Here is a 20,378-nt window from a genome sequence, read left to right as displayed (position 1 = left end):
TTTTCGATTTGAAGTGTTTCTTTTAAAAGAATCTTTTCATAGGTGACGTTGAGCGACACGACTCAATAGTAACCCAAACTCTAAAAACCAATATCCCTACTTCGGAAGTTTCAAGCTCCTATCTACAAAAATGTGGAATTAATTTCTTGAAGTAATTGATACTTAATGAAGAAAAAGGTGAAAATTATAGGTTTTATGAAATTGATCATAAGTCTTAAATTATTCTATCAGATACATTGGCACTTTAAGATGAAATTTGACCCGCATATGCTTGTGGGTATTAAGCGTTTACAAAGCTCCTGGTTAATACAAAAAATCGCGAAGACTAAAAAGTTCAACTTCATAGCAATCTCTCTTGTAAGCGTCAAATCAATTAAGTATCTGAGCTTATTCTTTGTATTGTTGATGCAAGCACCCCATTCTTTAATTACCCATGAGGCATTCTTAACCATCGCAATACCTTTACGCATGTATCTTTTCGCAAAAAATTCGCAAATCTCGCAAACTAAAGCTTGTGTATTATAACGACCACAGAGTAACTTCGCTAATACAGGGGTTGGGATGGGGGGGGGGGTCGGAGTCCTTTGGGGGTGTGGTAGGGGACCTCACAACACTGTTCAAATGGAACTTGTGTATTATAACGACCACCGACCCCATGTAACTGAACCCCTGTATAACCGAAACCCCGTACAACTGAACCTCCGTGCTACTCGATCCCATTTAACTAATCCCCGTGTAACTGAATCCGTATGTAACTGAACTCTCGTGCAAGTCAACCCTCGTGCAACTCAACTCCCTCAAAACACTTTTCAGCCATTTCTTGTTAATTTTTCATTTCTAAACTATTTGAAATTGACAACACTGTGCAAATCATCACTTGTGTCTTATACAATACACATTCATTCCATCTCCTCCAAAACAATTTTCGGTCATTTCTTGTTAAAATTAGCCAATCGCTTATTACCCCTTTTTTTCTCCACCTTCAAATGTTCCTTTAGTCATTGCTCAGTTAACACTAAGATGTAAATTGAGTAATCCTCTCGCAATAACAAACCAGATTATACCCACTTAACCAGATCAAAAAATGGCAGTCACACTAAGTTGATTAGTAATTGGACTTTCAGTCCTACATTCACGGGTTTCTGCAAAGTGCTATGGACTTCATTGAAAAAATGCCAGTTTAAAAAAAAAAATAAACATGTATCCATGAGTTTGACTTCCAAAAAATCGATGTCACAATAGAAAACCCGTCTCTTTGAAAGGTGTAATGACCTGTAGAATAGGACTATCAGAAAAATCGGAAGGAACGTAAAGGCCGCAAATAAAACAGGATGGAACATAAAGTGGGCAAAATGGTACCTCTTACCCTACTAAGGTCTTTGAGGGATCGCGGCTAGTTGCCCCTCGATCCCTTTTGGCTCATAAAAAGGAAGCAAGAACTTTCAACATCCAATCAAATGAGCCACTTCTGAAGTTTTTATGACCTCTCCTTACATAAAAACTACATATATCCCGGGGCATAACTTAAAACACTTGAACCCAGGCTCTGGGGGTTTGTATCATCCTCGAAGTTCTATTATCTGATGTTTGAACTATTTTTTACAAAATGGCTATCTCAAAATATTTATTTGACGGGTTTTGGGAAATAAGGGTGTGGAGTTGGGGGGAGGGGGCTAATTGCCCTTCAATCTCTTTTGACTCTATAAAAGTGAACTAGAACTTTCAATTTTAAGTCAAATGAGCCCTCTCTAAAGTTTACCCGAGCATCCCTTTTAGAAGAACCATATGTGCCCCAAGGGCATAACTTACAACGCCTCTGGGCCCTGGGGCCTGTCGACACTGGAATTTTTGTTATATGATCTTTGAACTTTTTCTAACACAATACCTATCTAAACAGTTTTATAAGATGCATTTGGGAAAAAAGGGTTTGAGGGTGGTAGCTGGTTACCCTCCGATATCTTTTGGTGCTTCAAAAGAGGACTAGAACTTTCAATTTCCAATGAAATGAGCCCTCTCTGAAGTTTATACGAGCAATCCTTCCAATGAACCGATATATGCCTCCAGGGCATAACTTATAACCCTTGCCCTGAAGACTGTGTGGGGAGTGTCCTGCTCAAAGATATAATTTCCAGAACTTTCAACTACGTTGAACAAAACGGCTATATCAAAATTTTGATCGGATTTGTTTAGGGAAATGGTGGGCGTGGAAGGAGTGTCAGTTGCCTTCCAATACCTTTCGACTATTAAAAAGGGAACTAACCATTTAAATTTCCAATCGAATGAGCCCTTTCTGAAGTTTCTACGACAACGCTGTCTATAAAAACCTTATAGGCCCCCAGGCCATAACATAAAACCCTTGCCCTGAGGGCTGTTGGTTGTTATCCTCATAGACCTCATTTCCAGAATTTCCATCTACGGTCAACACAATGGCTACCTCAAAATTTTAATTGAATGTGTTTGGGGAAAAGGTGGGCGTGAGAGGGGGTTAGTTGCCCTCCAATCACTTTCGTTCATTAAAAAGGGCACTAGCCCTTTGAATTCCCAATTGAATGAGTCTTTTTTGAAGTTTCAACGACAAAGCTTTCTATAAAAACCTTAGATGCCCCCACGGCATAATTTACAACCTGTGTCCTGAGGGCTGTGGGGGGAATGTCCTCTTCAAAAACATAATTTGTATCTTGAAATCAACTACGTAGAAAAAATGGCTGTCTCAAAATTTTGATTTTTGGTCTTAGACCAGGGCACTGCGTATCGAAGGAGTTGTCGTAGAAACTACGGAAAGGGCTCATTCCATTGGAAATTGGAGTGGCTTATGCCCTTTCTAATAGCCGAAAGTAATTGGAAGGCAACTGACACCCCTTCCACGCCCACCATTTCCCCAAACACATCCGATCAAAATTTTGAGATAGCCATTTCGTTCAGCATAGTTGATTTCCAAATATAAATTATATTTTGAGGAGGACATTCCCCCACAGCCCTCAGGGCAAGGGTTGTAAGTTAGGCCCTGGGGGCATATAAGGTTTTTATAGAAAGCGTTATCGTAGAAACTTCAAAAAAGGTTCATTCAATTGGAAATTCAAAGGGCTAGTGCCCTTTTTAATAGTCAAAAGTGATTGGAGGGCAACTAACCCCCCTCTCACGCCCACCTTTTCCCCAAACACGTCCATTCAAAACTTTTAAATATCCATTTTGTTCGACGTTGTTGAAAGTTCTGGAAATTTGGTTTTTTAGGATGACAACCCCACAGCCCTCAGGCCAAGGGTATTAAGTTATGCCCTGGGGCATATAAGATTTTTATAGGAAGCGTTGTCGTAGAAACTTCGAAAAGGGCTCATTCGATTGGAAATTGAAATGACTAGTGCACGTTTTAATAGTTGAAAGTGATTGAAAGGCAACTGACATCCCTTCCATGCCCACCATTTCCCCAAACACATCCAATACAAATTTTGAGATAGCCATTTTGTTCAACGCAGTTGAAAGTTCTGGAAATTATATCTTTGAGCAGGACACTACCCCCACGGTCTTCAGGGCAAGGGTTATAATTATGCCCTGGGGGCATATAAGGTTTTTATTGAAATATTTATCGTGGAAACTTGAAAAAGGGCTCATTCGATTGCAAATTCAAAGGGCTAGTACCCTTTATAATACTCGAAAGTGATTTGACAGCAACTAACCCCCCTCTCACGCCCACCTTTTCCCCAAACACATCCAATCAAAATTTTTAGATAGCCATTTTATTCAACGTAGTTGAACATTTTGGAAATTAGGTCTTTAAGGATGACAACCTTCCCCCCCCCCACATCCCTTAGGGCAAGGGTTGTAAGTTATGCTCCGGGGGCATTTAAGGTTTTTCTAGAAAGCGATGTTGTAGAAACTTCAAAAAGGGCTCACTCAATTGGAAATTGAAAGAGCTAGTGCCCTTTTTAATAGTCGAACGTGATTGAAGGGCAACTAACCCTCCTCTCACGCGCACCACGACCCCAAACACATGCAATCAAAATTTTGAGATATCCAGGTTATGCAACGTAGCTGAAAGCTCTGGAAATTAGGTCTTTTAGGATGATAACCCCCTCAGAGCCCTCAGTGCAAGGGTTTTAAGTTATGCCCTTGGGGCATATAAGGTTTATACAGTTTTTGTAGAAGTTTCAAAAAGGGCCCATTTGATTGCAAATTGAAATCGCTAGTGCCCTTTTTAATAGTCTAAAGTTAGTGAAGAGTAACTAACCCCCCTCTCAATTCTCAATTTCCCCAAACACATTCAATCAAAGTTTAGAGATAGCCATTTTGTTCAACATAGTTGAAAGTTCTGGAAATTATGCATTTAAGGATGACAAACCCCCTTGACAAACTCATTATCATGAGTTGAGCTCAGAACCCCTGTGCCTTCCCAAGGCCAGAGCATGATTTGCACTTTACTGAAAAAAAAACACAAATGAATGTACATCGTCAGTTTAATATACATATGCTGATATTTAGTAATCAAAATGTTAATATTATTTGATTTATTAAAGTTATAAAAGTAAAAACATTTATATTTTTTCAGTAAAGTGCAAATTATGTTCTGGCCTTGGGAGGCATAGGGGTTTTGAGCCCAACTCGTGTTAATTTCTGCTCGTTTTGAGTTTGACTCGGTTATTTATGTTAATTTCTGATCGTTTTGGGTTTCATTTATGTATCGATGCTGATTGATGGTAGTTTCACGCTTGGTAGATTATTTGATTTTATTATTACTGATTTTTGGTTTAATGGAGTTCTTTAATTTTATTTGAAAAACTTATTTTGCTGAAAAAGTTTTCTTAATTAATAAATTATAAAACATTGGAGCCGTATGGCCCTTACTATAGGCAGCGCTATAGCGTTGCCTCTGATTTATTTACTTTTTTTCAGAGGCACTTCATATGGAAGGGTTCGTCGTAAAATCTTCAAAGGGGATTCATTCGATTGGAAATCGAGAGTTTTAGTGCCCTTTTTAAGGGTCAAAAGAGATTGGAAGGCACCGAACACCCCTTCTACGCCGACCATTTCCCCAAACACATCCAATCAAAATTTTGAGATAGCTATTTTGTTTGACATAATTGATTTCCAGATAGAAATTATGTTTTTGAGGAGGAAACTCCCTCCAGCCCTCAGGGCAAGGGTTGTAAGTTATGCACTGGGGGCATATAAGCTTTTTTATAGAAAGCTTTGTCGTAGAAACTTCAAAAAGGGCTCATTCAATTGGAAATTCAAAGGGCTAGTGTGCTTTTTAATAGTCGAAAGAGATTTGAGGGAACAAACCCCCCTCTCACGCCCACCTTTTCCCCAAACACATCCAATCAAAATTTTGAGATAGCCATTTTGTTCAACGTCGTTGAAAATTCCGGAAATTTCGTTGTTGAGGATGACAATTCCCCCACAGCCCTCAGGGCAAGGGTTGTAAGTTATGCCCTGGGGCATATAAGGTCTTTATAAAAAGCGTTGTCATAGAAACTTCAAAAAGGACTAATTCAACTGGAAATTTAAATAGCTAGTGCCCTTTTTAATAGTCAAAATTTATTGGAAGGTAACTAATAGCCCTTCCACGCCCACCACTTCCCCAATCAAATCAAATCAAAATTTTGAGATAGCCATTTTGTTCAACGTAGTTGAAAGTTCTGGAAATTATATGTTTGAGCATGACACTCCCCCCCCCCCAAGGCTTTCAGGGCAAGAGTTATAGGTTATGGCCTGGGGGCATATATGGTTTTTATGGAAGGAATGCTCATATAAACTTCAGAGAGGGCTCATTTGATTGGAAATTGAAAGTTCTGGTTCAGTTTTTAAGTGTCAAAGGATATCGTAGGTTAACCAGCCACATTTTTCTCTAGCACAAATTCTTTGATAATTTTAACATGACTATTTTAATAAACATATAGCACTTACACACTGACATGTACAAAGGCTTTTCCCTCCGTATGACTTCTTATATGCTTAGATAATCCAGAACTTGAAACATAACGCTTCTTACATATTCTACATTTGAAAGGTTTTTCTCCAGTATGAGTTCTTTGATGAATGAGTAGATCCGCTTTTTGGTAGAATGTTTTCTCACATACATAACATAGAAAATGTTTTTCTCCGGTATGAGTTCTTTGATGACGAGACAAACTGGCACTTGCAGTAAAACGTTTCTTACATATATCGCATTCGAAAGGAATTTCTCCAGTATGAGTTGTTTGGTGATACGATAAACCCGGACTTGAAGTGAAACATTTCTTACATATTTCGCATCCAAAAGGTTTTTCTCCAGTATGAGTTCTTTTATGACGAGACAAACTGGTACTTGAAGTAAAACGTTTCTTACATATGTTGCACATGAAAAGTTTTTCTACCGTATGAGTTCTTTGATGAAAAAATAAGTAGGTTTTTCGGGAGAAGGTTATCTCACATACATTACATTGAAAAGGTTTTTCTCCTGTATGAGTTCTTTGGTGAACAAATAGGTTGCCTTTTAAATGGAATGTTTTCTCACATATGTTACATTCAAAAGGTTTTTCTATAGTGTGAGTTTTTTTATGATCAGACAAACTTCTCTTTGTAGCAACACGTTTCTTACAGATATCACATTCGAAAGGTTTTCCCCCGTATGAGTTTTCTGATGACGAGATAAATTAAAACTTGTAGTAAATCGTTTATTACATATATCACAGTCGAAAAGTTTTTTTCCAGTATGGGATACCTTCTGTTTTGCCGCGTCATTTTCAGCTAATTCATAAATGTGACTTGGCATCTCATTTTGACAATTCAAATGTTCTTCTTTTTTTAGACATATTTCTTTCAAACCTGCTATGTTAGGTAATCCACATCTTTGTTTGCTGACATCGTTAGCAGAAGACGTTGTAACAGGGAGAACTAAAATAATATAAAATTCACTCAAAATGAATCACCAAGTCTTATATTTTTAGCCCTCTTTTTATTTGGTACAGAACTCAGCTTTTAACGTTTTTAACCTTACAAAGTTTTTCTTATAAAATTAGTAGACTCTTATTTCGGTACTTAAATTAAAAAAAAACAATTTGAGGCATTATTTTTATTACACTTTGAATTCTTTTTTCAGTAATCCTTAATGTTGAATGTAAGCAAATTTACTGGAGTGTTGATTTGTCTTAAAAAAAACATTGTTGTACCAAAATAATAATGGTAATATACTTTATATACTGTAGTTTCTTCAGATAGTTGAATTGTATTCATCTCTGTAATTTTTATGTTTTGTATTACAATAAAACATTTTATATAACTTGACACTACATCCGAAGAATTTTTCAAGAATGGTAAAAATATTTAAAGATGTATATTGAGAGCAAGTCGCTGATTTATGATCATGCTCAGTTTTGTCAAATCCTCCAGAGAAACGTTTATTCTACACTTTCCAAATGTCTTAGTATTTTTTCCCAATATCTGGAAGGTAGACATTTTAGGTAGCATATAGTAGGCAAGGTGTGAGCTCTCTTGGTGCCATCACAAATGTGCGAAATAAATATTTATTGTGAGAAATAAAGACGTTTCCGGCGATCAAAAAGCTGATAACAATGCCTGTTATTTCAAGCAAATTTATGGTCCTATGTCAATTTTAAATTCTTGGTCAACCTTCTTAAGACCATAGGCGGGCGTGCCTTGTTTGCCTCTCATTACAGGTAATCTAACAGTCTTATGTCAATAAGACCATTTATCCGTGTCCCAGCCATTTAAACGGGTGCCTCTCAATTACTTGGACTATCTGTCTTGGCTTTTCTCAGTTTACAATTATCCATGCCTTGATGTAATCTATGCAACCTAGTGCAAAATACTTGATAACTTTAATTCACATACCTTCTTTAGACCATAGGCGGGCGTGCCTTGTTTGCCTCTCATTACAGGCAATCTAACGGTCTTATGTCAATTTTTGAATTCTTGATCAGCATGCCTAAAACTCTAGGCAGGCATCCTTTTACAAAAACTAACCTGACAAGTATGTGTCCAATAAGAGAGTCATGCATACTCCTGCCATTTACCCATGCCCCAGCCATTTAAACATTTGCCTCTCAATTACTTGGACTATCTGTCTCGGCTTTTCTCTGTCTACAATTAGCCATGTCTTGATGCAACCTATTGCAAAATACTTGATAACTTCAATTCAAAATCAACGGACTCGGTCGAGGCCTTCGGCCTCGACCTCGCTTTCTCTGTCTACAATTAGCCATGTCTTGATGCAACCTATGCAACCTATTGCAAAATTCTTGATAACTTCAATTCAAAATCAACAGACTCGGTCTACAATTCTCTGTCTACAATTAGCCATGTCTTGATACAACCTATGTAACCTATTCCAAAATACTTGATAACTTCAATTCAAAATCGACGGACTCGGTCGAGGCCGTCGGCCTCGACCTCGTACTCGAGTACGATGTACTAATTGAGAGGCAAATGTTTAAATGGCTGGGGCAGGGTAAATGGCAGGAGTATGCATGACTCTCTTATTGGACACATACTACTGATTGTGAATTGAAGTTATCAAGTATTTTGCAATAGGTTGCATAGGTTGCATCAAGACATGGCTAATTGTAGACAGAGAAAAGCCAAGACAGATAGTCCAAGTAATTGAGAGGCAACTTTTTAAATGGCTGGGGCACGGATAAATGGCAGGAGTATGCATGACTCTCTTATTGGACACATACTTGTCAGGTTAGTTTTTGGAAAAGCATGCCTGCCTAGAGTTTTAGGCAACAAAAAGTTCTAGTTGCAACAAAGAATCAAGTCTCACAGAACCCTATCCACCTATAACATAACAACTATAAAATATTCCTAATAAAATATACCAATATTATTGTAAACCTAAATACAAACAATCTTCATCTCTGTCTTTCAAATCAAAAGGCTGCATAAAGCCAAAAAGGCTTAAAGAAATCATAGGCAGCGCAGTAGCGCTGCCTAAGTAGAGAACGATGTGGGCACTATGTATTATTTATTTATTTTTTGGTTGTTGGTCTTAGACCAGGACACTTCGTATCGAAGGAGTTGTCGCAGAAACCTCGAAAAGGACTCATTTGATTGGAATGGCTAATATCCTTTTTAATAGTCGAAAGTGATTGGAAGGCAACTAACACTCCTTTCACCCCCATCATTTCCCCAAACACATCCAATCTAAATTTTGAGATAGCTATTTTGTTCAGCGTAGTTGATTTCCAGATAGAAATTATATTTTTGAGGAGGACAATCCCCCACAGTCCCCAGGGCATGGGTTGTAAGCTATGCCCTGGGGGCATATAAGGTTTTTATAGAAAGCTTTGTCATACAAACCTCAAAAAGGGCTCATTCGAATGAAAATTCAAAGAGCTAGTGGCCTTTTTAATAGTCGAAAGTGATTGGAAGGCAACTAACACCCCTTCCACGCCCACCATTTATCCAAGCACATACAATCAAAATTCTGAGACAGCCATTTTGTTCAATGTAGTTGAAACGTCTCGAAATTAGATCCTTGAGGATGAAACTCCCCACACAGCCCTGAGGGTAAGGGTTGTAAGATATGCCCTGGGGGCATATAACCTTTTTATTGAAAGCATTGCCATAGAAACTTCAAATAGGGATCATTGATTGGAAATTCGAAGGGCTAGCGCCCTTTTTAACAGTCGAAAGTGATTGGAGAGCAACGAAACCCCTCTCACGCCGACCCTTTCCCCAAACACACCCAATCAATATTTTTAGACATCCATTTTGTTCAACGTAGTTAAAGGTTTTAGAAATTATGTCTTTGAGGATGATAACCCCCTCAGAGCCCTCAGGGCAAGGTTGTAAGTTATGCCCTGGGGCATATAAGTTTTTTTTTGTAAGATAGTGATGTTGCAGAAACTTCAAAAAGGGTTCATTCGATTGGAAATTAGAAGGGCTTGTCCCCTTTTTAGAACTAACACCCCTCTCACATCCACCATTTCCCCAAACACATCCAATCAAAATTTTGAGACAGATAGTTTGTTCAAAATAGTTAAAAAGTCCGGAAATTATGTTTTTGAAGATGACACTCCCCCCACAGCCCTCAGGGCAAGGGTTGCAAATTACGCCCTGGGGGCATATAAGGTTGTTTTTTTTATAGAAAAAGTTGTAGTAGAAACTTCAAAAAGGAACAATTCGATTGGGAATTCAAAGGGCTAGTGCCCTTTTTAATTTTTGAAAGTGATTGGAGGGAAAGTAAACCCCCTTTCACGCCCACCATTTCCCCAAACATATCCAATCAAAATTTTGAGATAAACATTTTGATCAACGTAGTTGAAAGGTCCGGAAATTATGTCTTTGAGGATGACAACCCCCTCCAAGCCCTCAGGGCAAGAGTTGTAAGTTATGCCCTGGGGGCATATAAGGTTTTAATAGAAAGCGTTGTCGTAGAAACTTCAAAAAAGGCTCAATCAATTGGAAATTAAAGGGCTAGAGCCCTTTTTAATGGTCGGAAGTGATTGAAGGGCAAATAACCCCTCTCTCACGCCCACCTTATAAGCCCTTTTTATACCCAAGGGGCATATAAGGTTTTCTTGAAAGTGTTGTCGTAGAAACTTCAAAAGGGCTCAAACAATTGGAAATTGAAAGGGCTAGTGCCCTTTTTGATAGTCGAAAGGGATTGAAAGGCTTGATATTTTTATTGTAAAGATCGATATGGGTGCAATGTATTATTATTATTTTTTTAGACCAGGGCACTTCGTATCGAAGGAGTTGTCGTAGGAACTTCAAAAAGGGCTCATTCGATTGAAAATAGAAAGGGCTAATGCCCTTTTTAATAGTCGAAAGTGATTGGAGGGCAAATAATAACCCTCCCACGCCCACCCACCCAATTGCCCATTATGTATAAAAACTAAATGTTGCCTTAAGATTAAATCAAAATGCGCTGTGTTAATGCTAATTCCCAATAACGCATCTCAGCAGTATCCCAAGAACGACTGAGGGTATTATGTTCAAACTTTAGGGGCTACTTCTGCTCTTAAAATTTAACTAAATCAAAATAACGTAAGTGTATCTAAGCTATCAAAGAAAGTGAACAGATTTTTTTGCAAATGGCATCAGGTTTTCTATTTCAGGTCAACTAGAGGAGGTATGAAACTAAATTAAACACTACTTTTTGTGTCCAGACTTTTAAAAGGGTTTATGTTGTTAATATTGAAAATTTAACAAAATTTTAAAAGTTTATGTTGTAATTGCTGAAAATTGCTGAAAATTTTCCTCCAGCATACAAACAGCAGGCCAAACTATAAAGCCTTAAAAAAAATGAAAAGATTTAAAGTATTATTTTCTTTTTCCCTGAAAAGACTGTCAATATAAAACGACGAGAAATTAATTCAAAAAAACTTTTTCCATAAAATAGGTTTTTCCAAAAAAAGTAAAGAACTCCATTAAACCAAAAATAAGCAAAATAAAATCAAATAATCTACCAAGCGTGAAACAACCACAAATCAGCATCGATAAATAAATGAAACCCAAAACGAACAGAAATTACAATAAATAACCAAATTAAACTCAAAACCAGCAGAAACTAACATGAGTAGGGCTCAAAACCAATATGCCTTCCCAAGGCCAGAACATAATTCGCACTTTACTGAAAAAAATACAAATGAATGTGCATTGTCAGTTTAATATACATATACTGATATTTAGTAATCAAAATGTTAATATTGTTTGATTTATTAAAGTTATAAAAGTAAAAACATGTATATATTTTTCAGTAAACTGCAAATTTTGTTCTGGCCTTGGGAAGGCAACTATTAAAAGGCAATATTTACTGAAAGGCACCATTTTTATTTGATTCTAAAATCAACCTCGCGGCTTGAACACCTAATAAATCATTCAGTTACTTTGGTGGCAGTTTTACCAAAAGTGAAATCAAGTTTTTTTTTAAGCAGATGATAAAACAACAGGCTTTTCCACTGGCATATTATTAAGGCAAATTATTTCTATTGTGCATAGTTAAAAAACGATACAGATAGCCCGAGCTTTGCGCCAGAAATAAAAGAAAATGTGTCATATTTAAAAAATTATAAACGAGTTCCAAAAGCCAGAAAAAGATTCCAAATAAAATTAAGTTTATCGTTCTATTAAGGATTTTAGTTGAGATACAACATTTTATGCTGAAAAATCAAAACCATCAGAGATTATTGTTAACTATTTTTTTTTCAAATGTAATCAGACCATTCAGATGCAATAAACACCAATGTTTAACGCTCTGGCACATTTTCAATGAAAGTTTAAGATACAACTTCTCATTTTTGACATACATTAAATATATAATATAAGGATATCTGAGACCTACTATTGTCCGCGTCGATCTTCGACTCCAGTTTAAGATTAAATAAATAAAAACAAGTTTTTTTAACTGACAGTAAGGAACGACATTAAAACTTAAAACGAACAGAAATTATTCTGTGTATGAAAGGGGATGGCCCCTCCTCAACGCCTCGCTCTTTACGCTTAAGTTTTTTTTCATTGTTTTAGGAAATAAAGTTGTGAGACAGTATCGGATATTGGTCGCTAAAAATTGGACAAAATTGGATATGCCATGCTTGTTGCGTCACCCGTCGTGTTCACCCAATAAGCCGCTATGAAAGTCAATACTGGTATAATTTTTAGACAGTTTATATTATTATTATCAATGAGAAGCCAATTTTATGTGTTTTTTTTTTGCTATATAAGTTCTAATATGGCTCACGCTGAGTAGTTGTGGGTGGTGCTCAAGGTCGTATCCAGGATTCTCGTTCGGGAGGGGCTTTACTGAAGATTTTTTTTCGGGGTGGGGTACCAAAAAAATACCTTCCCATGAACCTTTTCTAACAGCCTCAGGTAAGATGTAAGATTAGGGCATTTTTTAGACGGATTTGCAAGTCGACGAAGAATTTCGGGGGGGGGGGTTCAAAATGGGTAACCTTCCCCTTAGATACGGCCCTGGTGCTACTAGAATGGAGTTCCTTTTCACTTCTTCATTGGAAGAAGTGAAATTATCTACGGCATTGGAAATGATGGAACAACTAATGTCAGTTTACTCACCTGACGACCTAACCACATTCTTTACCATGCAAAAAAAGCCTTCAGTCATGTACTTCCGTATTTAAGTACAATTTACTTCGAGTACTTAGTACTGATACTTAATTACAATTTTGGTTGAGTATATACCTTTTCTCAATAACATATACTAAATGTAAACAATGAAAAAATTGTAGAACTTAAAGCTGTCGCCCTGAGGCCTCGGGGGAAGGGGGGGGGGGAGTGACATCCCCAAACTCCTAATTACTGGACCTTTCAACAATGTTGTAATAAATTGATGTGTCAAAACTTTGTTTGAATGTTTGTTTTGGGAAATTATGGGCGTGGGGGGAGAGGGGAAAATGAACTTTGAAAAATCAAGAAAATGTAACTGTGACAAGGTAAACCACAACCAAACACTACTGAAATATTTCAACTCTTGCATTTCAACGAAAGAAATTCAAAATGAACTTTGAAAAATCAAAAAAATGTAACTGTGACAAGATAAACCACAACCAAACCCTACTGAAATATTTCAACTCTTGCATTTCAACGAAAGAAATTCAAAATGAACTTTGAAAAATCAAGAAAATGTAACTGTGACAAGGTAAACCACAACCAAACACTACTGAAATATTCCAACTCATGCATTTCAGCGAAATAAAATCAAAAAGAACTATTAAAAAACAATAAAATCGAAATGATAAAAGGAAAAACAAAAACAAACACTAATCAAATATTCCAACTCTTGCATTTCAACGAAAGAGATTCAAAATGAACATTGAAAAATCACGAAAATGTAAGTGTGACATTGGAAATCACGCCCAAATACTACTGAAATAATCCATCTATTGCATTTCAATGAATGAAATTAAAAATGAACTTTGACAAATCAAGAGAATGTAACTGTGACAAGGTAAACAACAACGAAACACTACTGAAATATACAAACCCTTGCATTTCAACGAAAGAAATTCAAAAATGAACTTTGAAAAATCAGGCCTTTGGGTGCCGGGGGCCCTTTTAGGGGGGGGGCGTGGGGAGGGGGTCGTTCTTTGTCTCAATGCACAAAAATATAAAAAAAATGGGGGAGGGGGAGGGGAGGGGGAGGAGGGGGAGGGAGGGAGGAGGGGAGGGGAGGAGGAGGAGGGGAGAGGATGGGGAGGGGGAGGGGGAGGAGATGGAGGGAGAGGGGCCCTTTGGGGGCCAAAGGGGGAGGAGGGGGCCCTTTGGGGGCCAAAGGGGAGGAGGGGCCCTTTGGCGGCCAAAGGGGGGGGGGAGGGGCCCTTTTGTGCCCGGGAGGTCTGGGGGACCCTTGAGGGCCAGGTGGCCCTTTGGGAGCCCGGTGGACCTTTGAGGGCCTGGGGACTTCCTTCGGGGTTGGGGTAGGGGGACTGGAACCCTTTGGGGTTGGGGTAGAGGACCTCACAACACTGTTCAAATGGAACTTGTGTATTATAACGACCACAGAGTTTGACCCTCAAATTCTTTTCTAACTGTTTCGCCGAAATAATCCCATAACCTGTCTAAAACAGTTTCGCCCAAATAATCCCTAAACGTAATTCAGCGTGTTCCTTTTGTTTTTGGCATCTCTGCGCTAATGCATTTCAAATTAATAAGAAACCTGATTCCCGCGCTAAAACAATTCATTTCTAAGATGTTTCATGGAGAATTGTTTCCATGGCCTTTGGTTATTAATATCCTTTGGAGTTCGACCAAAAGAGTTGTTTCCGAGGCAAAGACATTAATGACTTGGATCTATTCCTGGAGAATTGTTTCTAGACGAAAATTTTTAAAGTCTGACAGATGATGTCATTGGTTGGTTGATCTGTCAAGAAAGGGGAATTAATTTGTTGTTTCTAAGGGGAATTATTGATTCACAATAGGTGAATTGAGGTCGACCGCACAGGTGTTCCAAATTCCTGGACGGCATAACATTCGCCTCGAGCAACAACAACATCGACCTGGAGAAAGAGGTCATTGACCCCACTAACCACGTGTTCTCCCTAATGACTCTATGCCCATATTTGGTGTACTCGTCGGAGTTATAGGGTCACCTCTACTTATGTCAAATCTCGATTTCTATAATATCAATTTATCTAATCGAAGTTTCTTTATTGTTTGATTTTACATTGCTCAAAGTTTAAAAATAATTGTGCAGTATAAGCTTTAATCGCAATTTTTGTTTTAACTAAATCTTTGCAAAGCCAAGAGTTAATGTGAACAAAAAAACTGAATAGAAATATCGAAATCGATACATTGACTATCGCAAGTAAAAATATCGATTTATCGTTTGATCAAGTTATCACCCAACAGTAGCCCGGATCAACCCTGTCTCTGTTAGGTTGGTATTTTGGGTTGAAACACATAGATGACAATACTTATTTTCTACTCAGTAAAAAGGAAATACGTTCGTTTTTAACAAGACTGCAGCTATAGATGCAAGTAGTCCCCGAAGCCGCGCCACGCCGAAATGACGGCGGCAAATGTGTGATTCAGTATCGGCGGCGGCGCGCCCCCAAAAAATTTTTTGACGGCGCGCCGCCGATTTTAGACCGGCGGCAGGCCACGGCGCGCCGATTTTTCTAATTAAAAATAATAATAAAAATTCCACTTCACCAAGCACGTTCAACCTCGATTTTAGTAAGGATATTAAATGGTTGGCTAAAAACATACAAGAACAATATGACAAAAAAAGAATTTTTTGGGCCATGTTGAAAGTGTTCATGTTCACCATCAATGAGACCAAGTAGAATTCTAGTTTTTATCCACTAGACCCAGGTAAAAATATTTTTTTAAAGGAAGTGAAAAAAAAACAAAAACGAAACAAAACAACGAAAAAAAACAGTATTCAAATCAGATACCCTGGCTTAACAACACCAACAATTTTAAATCAGCGGTTACATCACTTCAGTTACAATTGATTTAACAAAAGTCAGTTTGTTCACTCTGCCTGGAGCCATTGATCTTATTTTTTTGATCCATTGAGACTTATTTTTTGGAAACAGTTTTTTTAATTAATTTCTGTTCGTTTTATATTGACATAGTCTTTTCAGGGAAAAAGAAAATCATACTTTAAATCTTTTTCGTTTTTTTATAGTTTGGCCTGCTATTTGTATGCTGGAAAACAATTTTAAGAAAAATTTAACAACATAGACCCTTATAAAAATCTGGACACAAATAATAGTGTTTAATTTAGTTTCATACCTCCTCTAGTTGACCTGAAATGGAAAACTTGATAACATTTGCAAAAAAATTTGTTTACTTTCTTTGATAGCTTGGATAAACTTACGCTATTTTGATTTGGTTAAATTTTATCAGCAGAATAAGCCCTGACAGTTTGAACATAATACCCTCAATGGCTCTTGGGATACTGCTAAGATGCCTTATTGGGATTTAGCATAAACACAGTGCATTTTGATTTAATCTTAAGGCAACATTTGCTTTTTAAACATAAAGGCAAATGGGAGGGTGGGCGTGGGAGGGGGATTAGTATCCCTCCAATCACTTTCGACTATTAAAAAGGACATCAGCCCTTTCTATTTTCAATCGAATGAGCCCTTTTCGAAGTTCCTACGACAACTTCTTCGATACGAAGTGCCCTGGTCTAAACAACAACAACAACAAAAAAATGATACATTATACCCACATCGATCTCTACTATAAAAATGTCAAGCCTTCCAATCACTTTCGATTATTAAAAAGGGCACTAGGCTTTTCGATTTCCAAACTAATGATCCCTTTTTGAGTTTCTACGACAACGCTTTCTATTAACACCTTATTTGCCCCCAGGGCATTAATTGAAACCCTTAACTTCCGGGTTGTTAGGGCAGTTGCTTACGTCTAAGCACAAATTTCCAGACTATTTTCCACAATTGTACAACCGGGCTGCCTAAAATTTTTTATTGTATGTGTTTCCGGACATGATGGGCATGAACGAAGTGTTAGTTGTCTTCCAGTCACTCCCGACGATTTATATTAGCACAGGCCACTCCAATTTCTTATTAAATGACCTCTTTTCGAAGTTTCTATGACAACTTCTTCGATATGAAATGCCCTGGTCTAAAGGAAAAAATAATAAATAACACATTGTGCCAACATCGTTCTTATATACCTCCAGGGCATAACTACAAAACCCTTGCCCTAAGGGTTGTAGGGGAGTAACCTCCTCAAAAAACATATTTTCTCTCTGGAAATTAGTTACTCTGAACAAAATTGCTATCTTAAAATTTTGATTGGATGTGTTTGGGGAAAGGGTGGGCGTGGAAGGGATGTTAGCTGCCTTCCAATCACTTTTGACTATTGAAAAGGGCACTAGTTATTCCAATTTCCAATCGAATGAGCCCTTTTTGAAGTTTTTACGACAACTCCTTCAATACGAATTACCCTGGTATGGAAAAAAAAAAAAAAATAAAACATATTGCCAACATTGTTCTTTACTTAGACATCTCGATTGCGCTGCCTATGACAACATCCTGAATTGCCTAATGCTCTTTTACCTACCTCTTTTCATCCGAAAAATAAGAAAGAAAAATGAACAGAATTTTAAAGTGGATGGTAGAATTTTTGTTTCAAGAAAAAGTTCTTCTTCTCCTTCCTATGAACCGATATACATGGCGAGCCCAAGATGACAGTATTTATTTTTAATAAACAGATTAGCCGGGTTTAAGGTTGAAGCCCGGAGGTCGATATCGATAACCAAAAAAGAGAAAAAAAAGGGCGGCGTATTAGTGACGCCGCCGCCGATAGAATCAGCGGCGGCGTCAGCGCGCTGATGCAAGCTCGGCGGCGCGCCGCCGTTTTTTTTTCGACGGCGCGCCGCCGATTTTCGGCGAGGCTTCGGGGTCTAGATGCAACCACGATTCCTCGCTCTGTTTCTTTTGTGCATATAAATTCCGCACACAAAAAGGGCTTTGAATATCTGTTAGCTGGAACATAGTAGAAGTTGTCACTTCATTTAGTTGTCACTGTCTCATTTAGTTGTCACTGTCACTGTTATTACTTCCCTCGACTTATCAAAGAAACCAAACGCATAAGAATACTGGTGGACCTCATTTCTAAGGGAAAATAAGGATTTTATCACTTATATCCCCCCGAGGATACCAGCCAAGCAAGATCAAGTGGCTTTAACCATATTTTTTTTTTTTTTTTTTTTGAAAAACTTTTCAGTGTCGACCCATGTTTCGAAGGACATTATTCAAATAAAAAAGGGCACTAGGAAGTAGTTTAATAGTTCATGAAATGTATGTAAGCTCAAAATCGCACAAGTAACCTGATTTTAACACCGCCTCCTTCGTATTTTGCACTTCAAGCCATTCTCATATTCTTTTTTTCCTCCGTGTGAAACAAAGTGACACCCTGAGAAGAGTCTTCTAAGTAATTAACAAAGTCAACCAAAGATTTCTGCCTCCCAGCCTATTGACTCCAGAGGTAAAGGGGGTCACTCCTTGTCGTGACTAGTATGTCTACTCTGTCAAACAGTTCGTGGTAACGAACTGTAAGTAAGGAGCGACCCGGCTCAATGGTAACCGAAACTCTAGAAAACGGGTTTTTGATACCAATAGATATATCACAAGAATCAGATTTCAATGCTGATTTCAAATATATAACTTTCATTAAGTTTAGTGCTACCCATCAAAAGTTACGTGCCTTAGAAAATTTGGCTGATTTTCAAAAAAAAGGATAAAGACCCCTTAAAATTCATAGAACCTTAATGAAATTCACACCATCATATTCAATTTATCAGAGAACCCTACTGTAGAGTTTTCAAGCTCCTATATACAAAAATGTGAAATTTTCAATTTTTTGCCAGAATAAAGATCACGGATGCGTGTTTATTTATTTTTTTTTTTTTTTTTTTTACCCAGGGGTGATCGTATCGACCCAGTGGTCCTATAATATCGTGAGAGGGTTCATTGGAACGAAAATTATAAGTTCTAGTGCCCTTTTCGAGTGACCAAAAAAAATGGAGGGCAACTAGGCCCCCTCCCACGATCATTTTTTCCCCAAAGTCACCTGATCAAAATTTAGAGATAGCCATTTTGTTCAGCATGGTCGAAAATATGATAAATATGTCTTTTAGGGTGACTTAATCCCCTGAAGTTCCCAGAGGGAGGGCTAAAAGTTATGAACTTTACCCAATGTTAACATAAAGTATTGGTTACTGGGAAGTATACAGAAGTTTTCAGGAGGTTTTTCTTCTGGTAGTGGGAGGGAAGGGTGGGTCGGTGGTTATGTTGGAGGATCTGTTCATGATGGAAGTTTTTATGGGGGAAGGGAAATTGCCATGAAGGGGGCGCCGGACTTGCCAGCATTATTTATTGGTTATTGGGAAGTATACAACCATTTTCAGGAAGGATTTTTTCGGGGGGGGGGGCTAGAGGAGGGGGTTACTCTGGAGAATATTTCCGTGGAGGATGTTTCTTTGGGGTAAGAGATATTTCTATGAAGGGGGCGCCGGATTTCCAAGCATTAGAAATTAAATCGATCATTAGACGATCAGAAATTAAATAAAAAAAACAAGTTTTTTCAACTGAAATGTAAGAAGGAATATTAGAACTTAAAACGAACAGAAATTATAACGTATGTGAGGGGATTCTCCCTTAAGTCAATACCTCGCTCTTTACGCTACAGTTTTTTTTAGTGCTTTCAAAAGAGATATCTATTCTACTTAACCGGCCTTTGTGATTCAGGTGTTTGTGAATAAAAATTTTTTTTAACTTTTAAAGTAAAGAGCGTGGTATTGACTAAGGGGAGAACCCCTTCATATACGTAATAACATATACGTAATAAAAAAACAATAAAAAAACAAGCGATACGGCTCAATAGTAATCGAAACTTTTAAAAACGGAATTTTGATGTCAATAAATGTATCAAAAGAATGTGTTTATAATGCTGATCCTAAATATATAAATTTTATTAAGTTTAGTATTACTCATCAAAGGCTACAGGCCTGAGAAATTTTACTCGATTTTTTAAAGAGGGGGGAAACATCCCCTACAAGTGAAAGAATTTTAATGAAAATCACACCGTCAGAATTCAGCGTATCAGAAAACCCTATTACATAGGTTTCAAGCTCATATCTGCAAAAATCTGCAACTTTGTATTTTTTGCCAGAAGAAAAATATACGAATATAGAAGTTAGTTACGTAAGTTAATTTGTAAAGACATCCATTTAGCAAAAGAAAAGTAAAATTTTTATGCAAATAAAAGCTGCATTAACTAAAAAACGATCAGAAATTAAATAAAAAAACAAGTTTTTTAAACTGAAAGTAAGGAGCGACATTAAAACTTAAAACGAACAGAAACTATTCCGTATATGAAAGGGCTGTCCCTCCTCAACGCCTCACTCTTTACGCTAAAGTTTGACTCTGTCACACAACTTTATT

At 37.5% G+C, this 20,378-nt stretch overlaps 1 protein-coding gene and 1 long non-coding RNA gene across 2 annotated transcripts in view; one reads left to right on the top strand and one right to left on the bottom strand.

The window, feature by feature from the left end:
- LOC148945712 (uncharacterized) overlaps positions 1-12,831 on the top strand; it is a 263,265-nt gene extending 250,434 nt beyond the window's left edge. The window contains exon 3 of the long non-coding RNA XR_016142645.1: positions 12,466-12,831. This is a non-coding gene — a long non-coding RNA (uncharacterized LOC148945712). The remainder of the gene's footprint in view (positions 1-12,465) is intronic.
- Positions 1-20,378, bottom strand: part of LOC148945711 (uncharacterized) — a 39,302-nt gene that overhangs the window by 18,049 nt on the left and 875 nt on the right. Inside the window, exons 2-3 of the mRNA XM_089098253.1 lie at positions 6,698-6,870; positions 5,902-6,551 (exon numbers count right to left, since the gene is read on the bottom strand). Of these exons, the coding sequence (XP_088954379.1) occupies positions 5,902-6,551; positions 6,698-6,870 (823 nt within the window). The remainder of the gene's footprint in view (positions 1-5,901; positions 6,552-6,697; positions 6,871-20,378) is intronic.

This window comes from Artemia sp. Qi Xiang Cuo, chromosome 12, assembly GCF_049724085.1.
Source record: "Artemia sp. Qi Xiang Cuo chromosome 12, ASM4972408v1, whole genome shotgun sequence".
Taxonomy (NCBI): Eukaryota; Metazoa; Arthropoda; class Branchiopoda; order Anostraca; family Artemiidae; genus Artemia; species Artemia sp. Qi Xiang Cuo.
The sequence above is the reverse complement of the archived record's forward strand: the minus strand, read 5'-3'. Positions and strand labels throughout refer to the sequence as shown.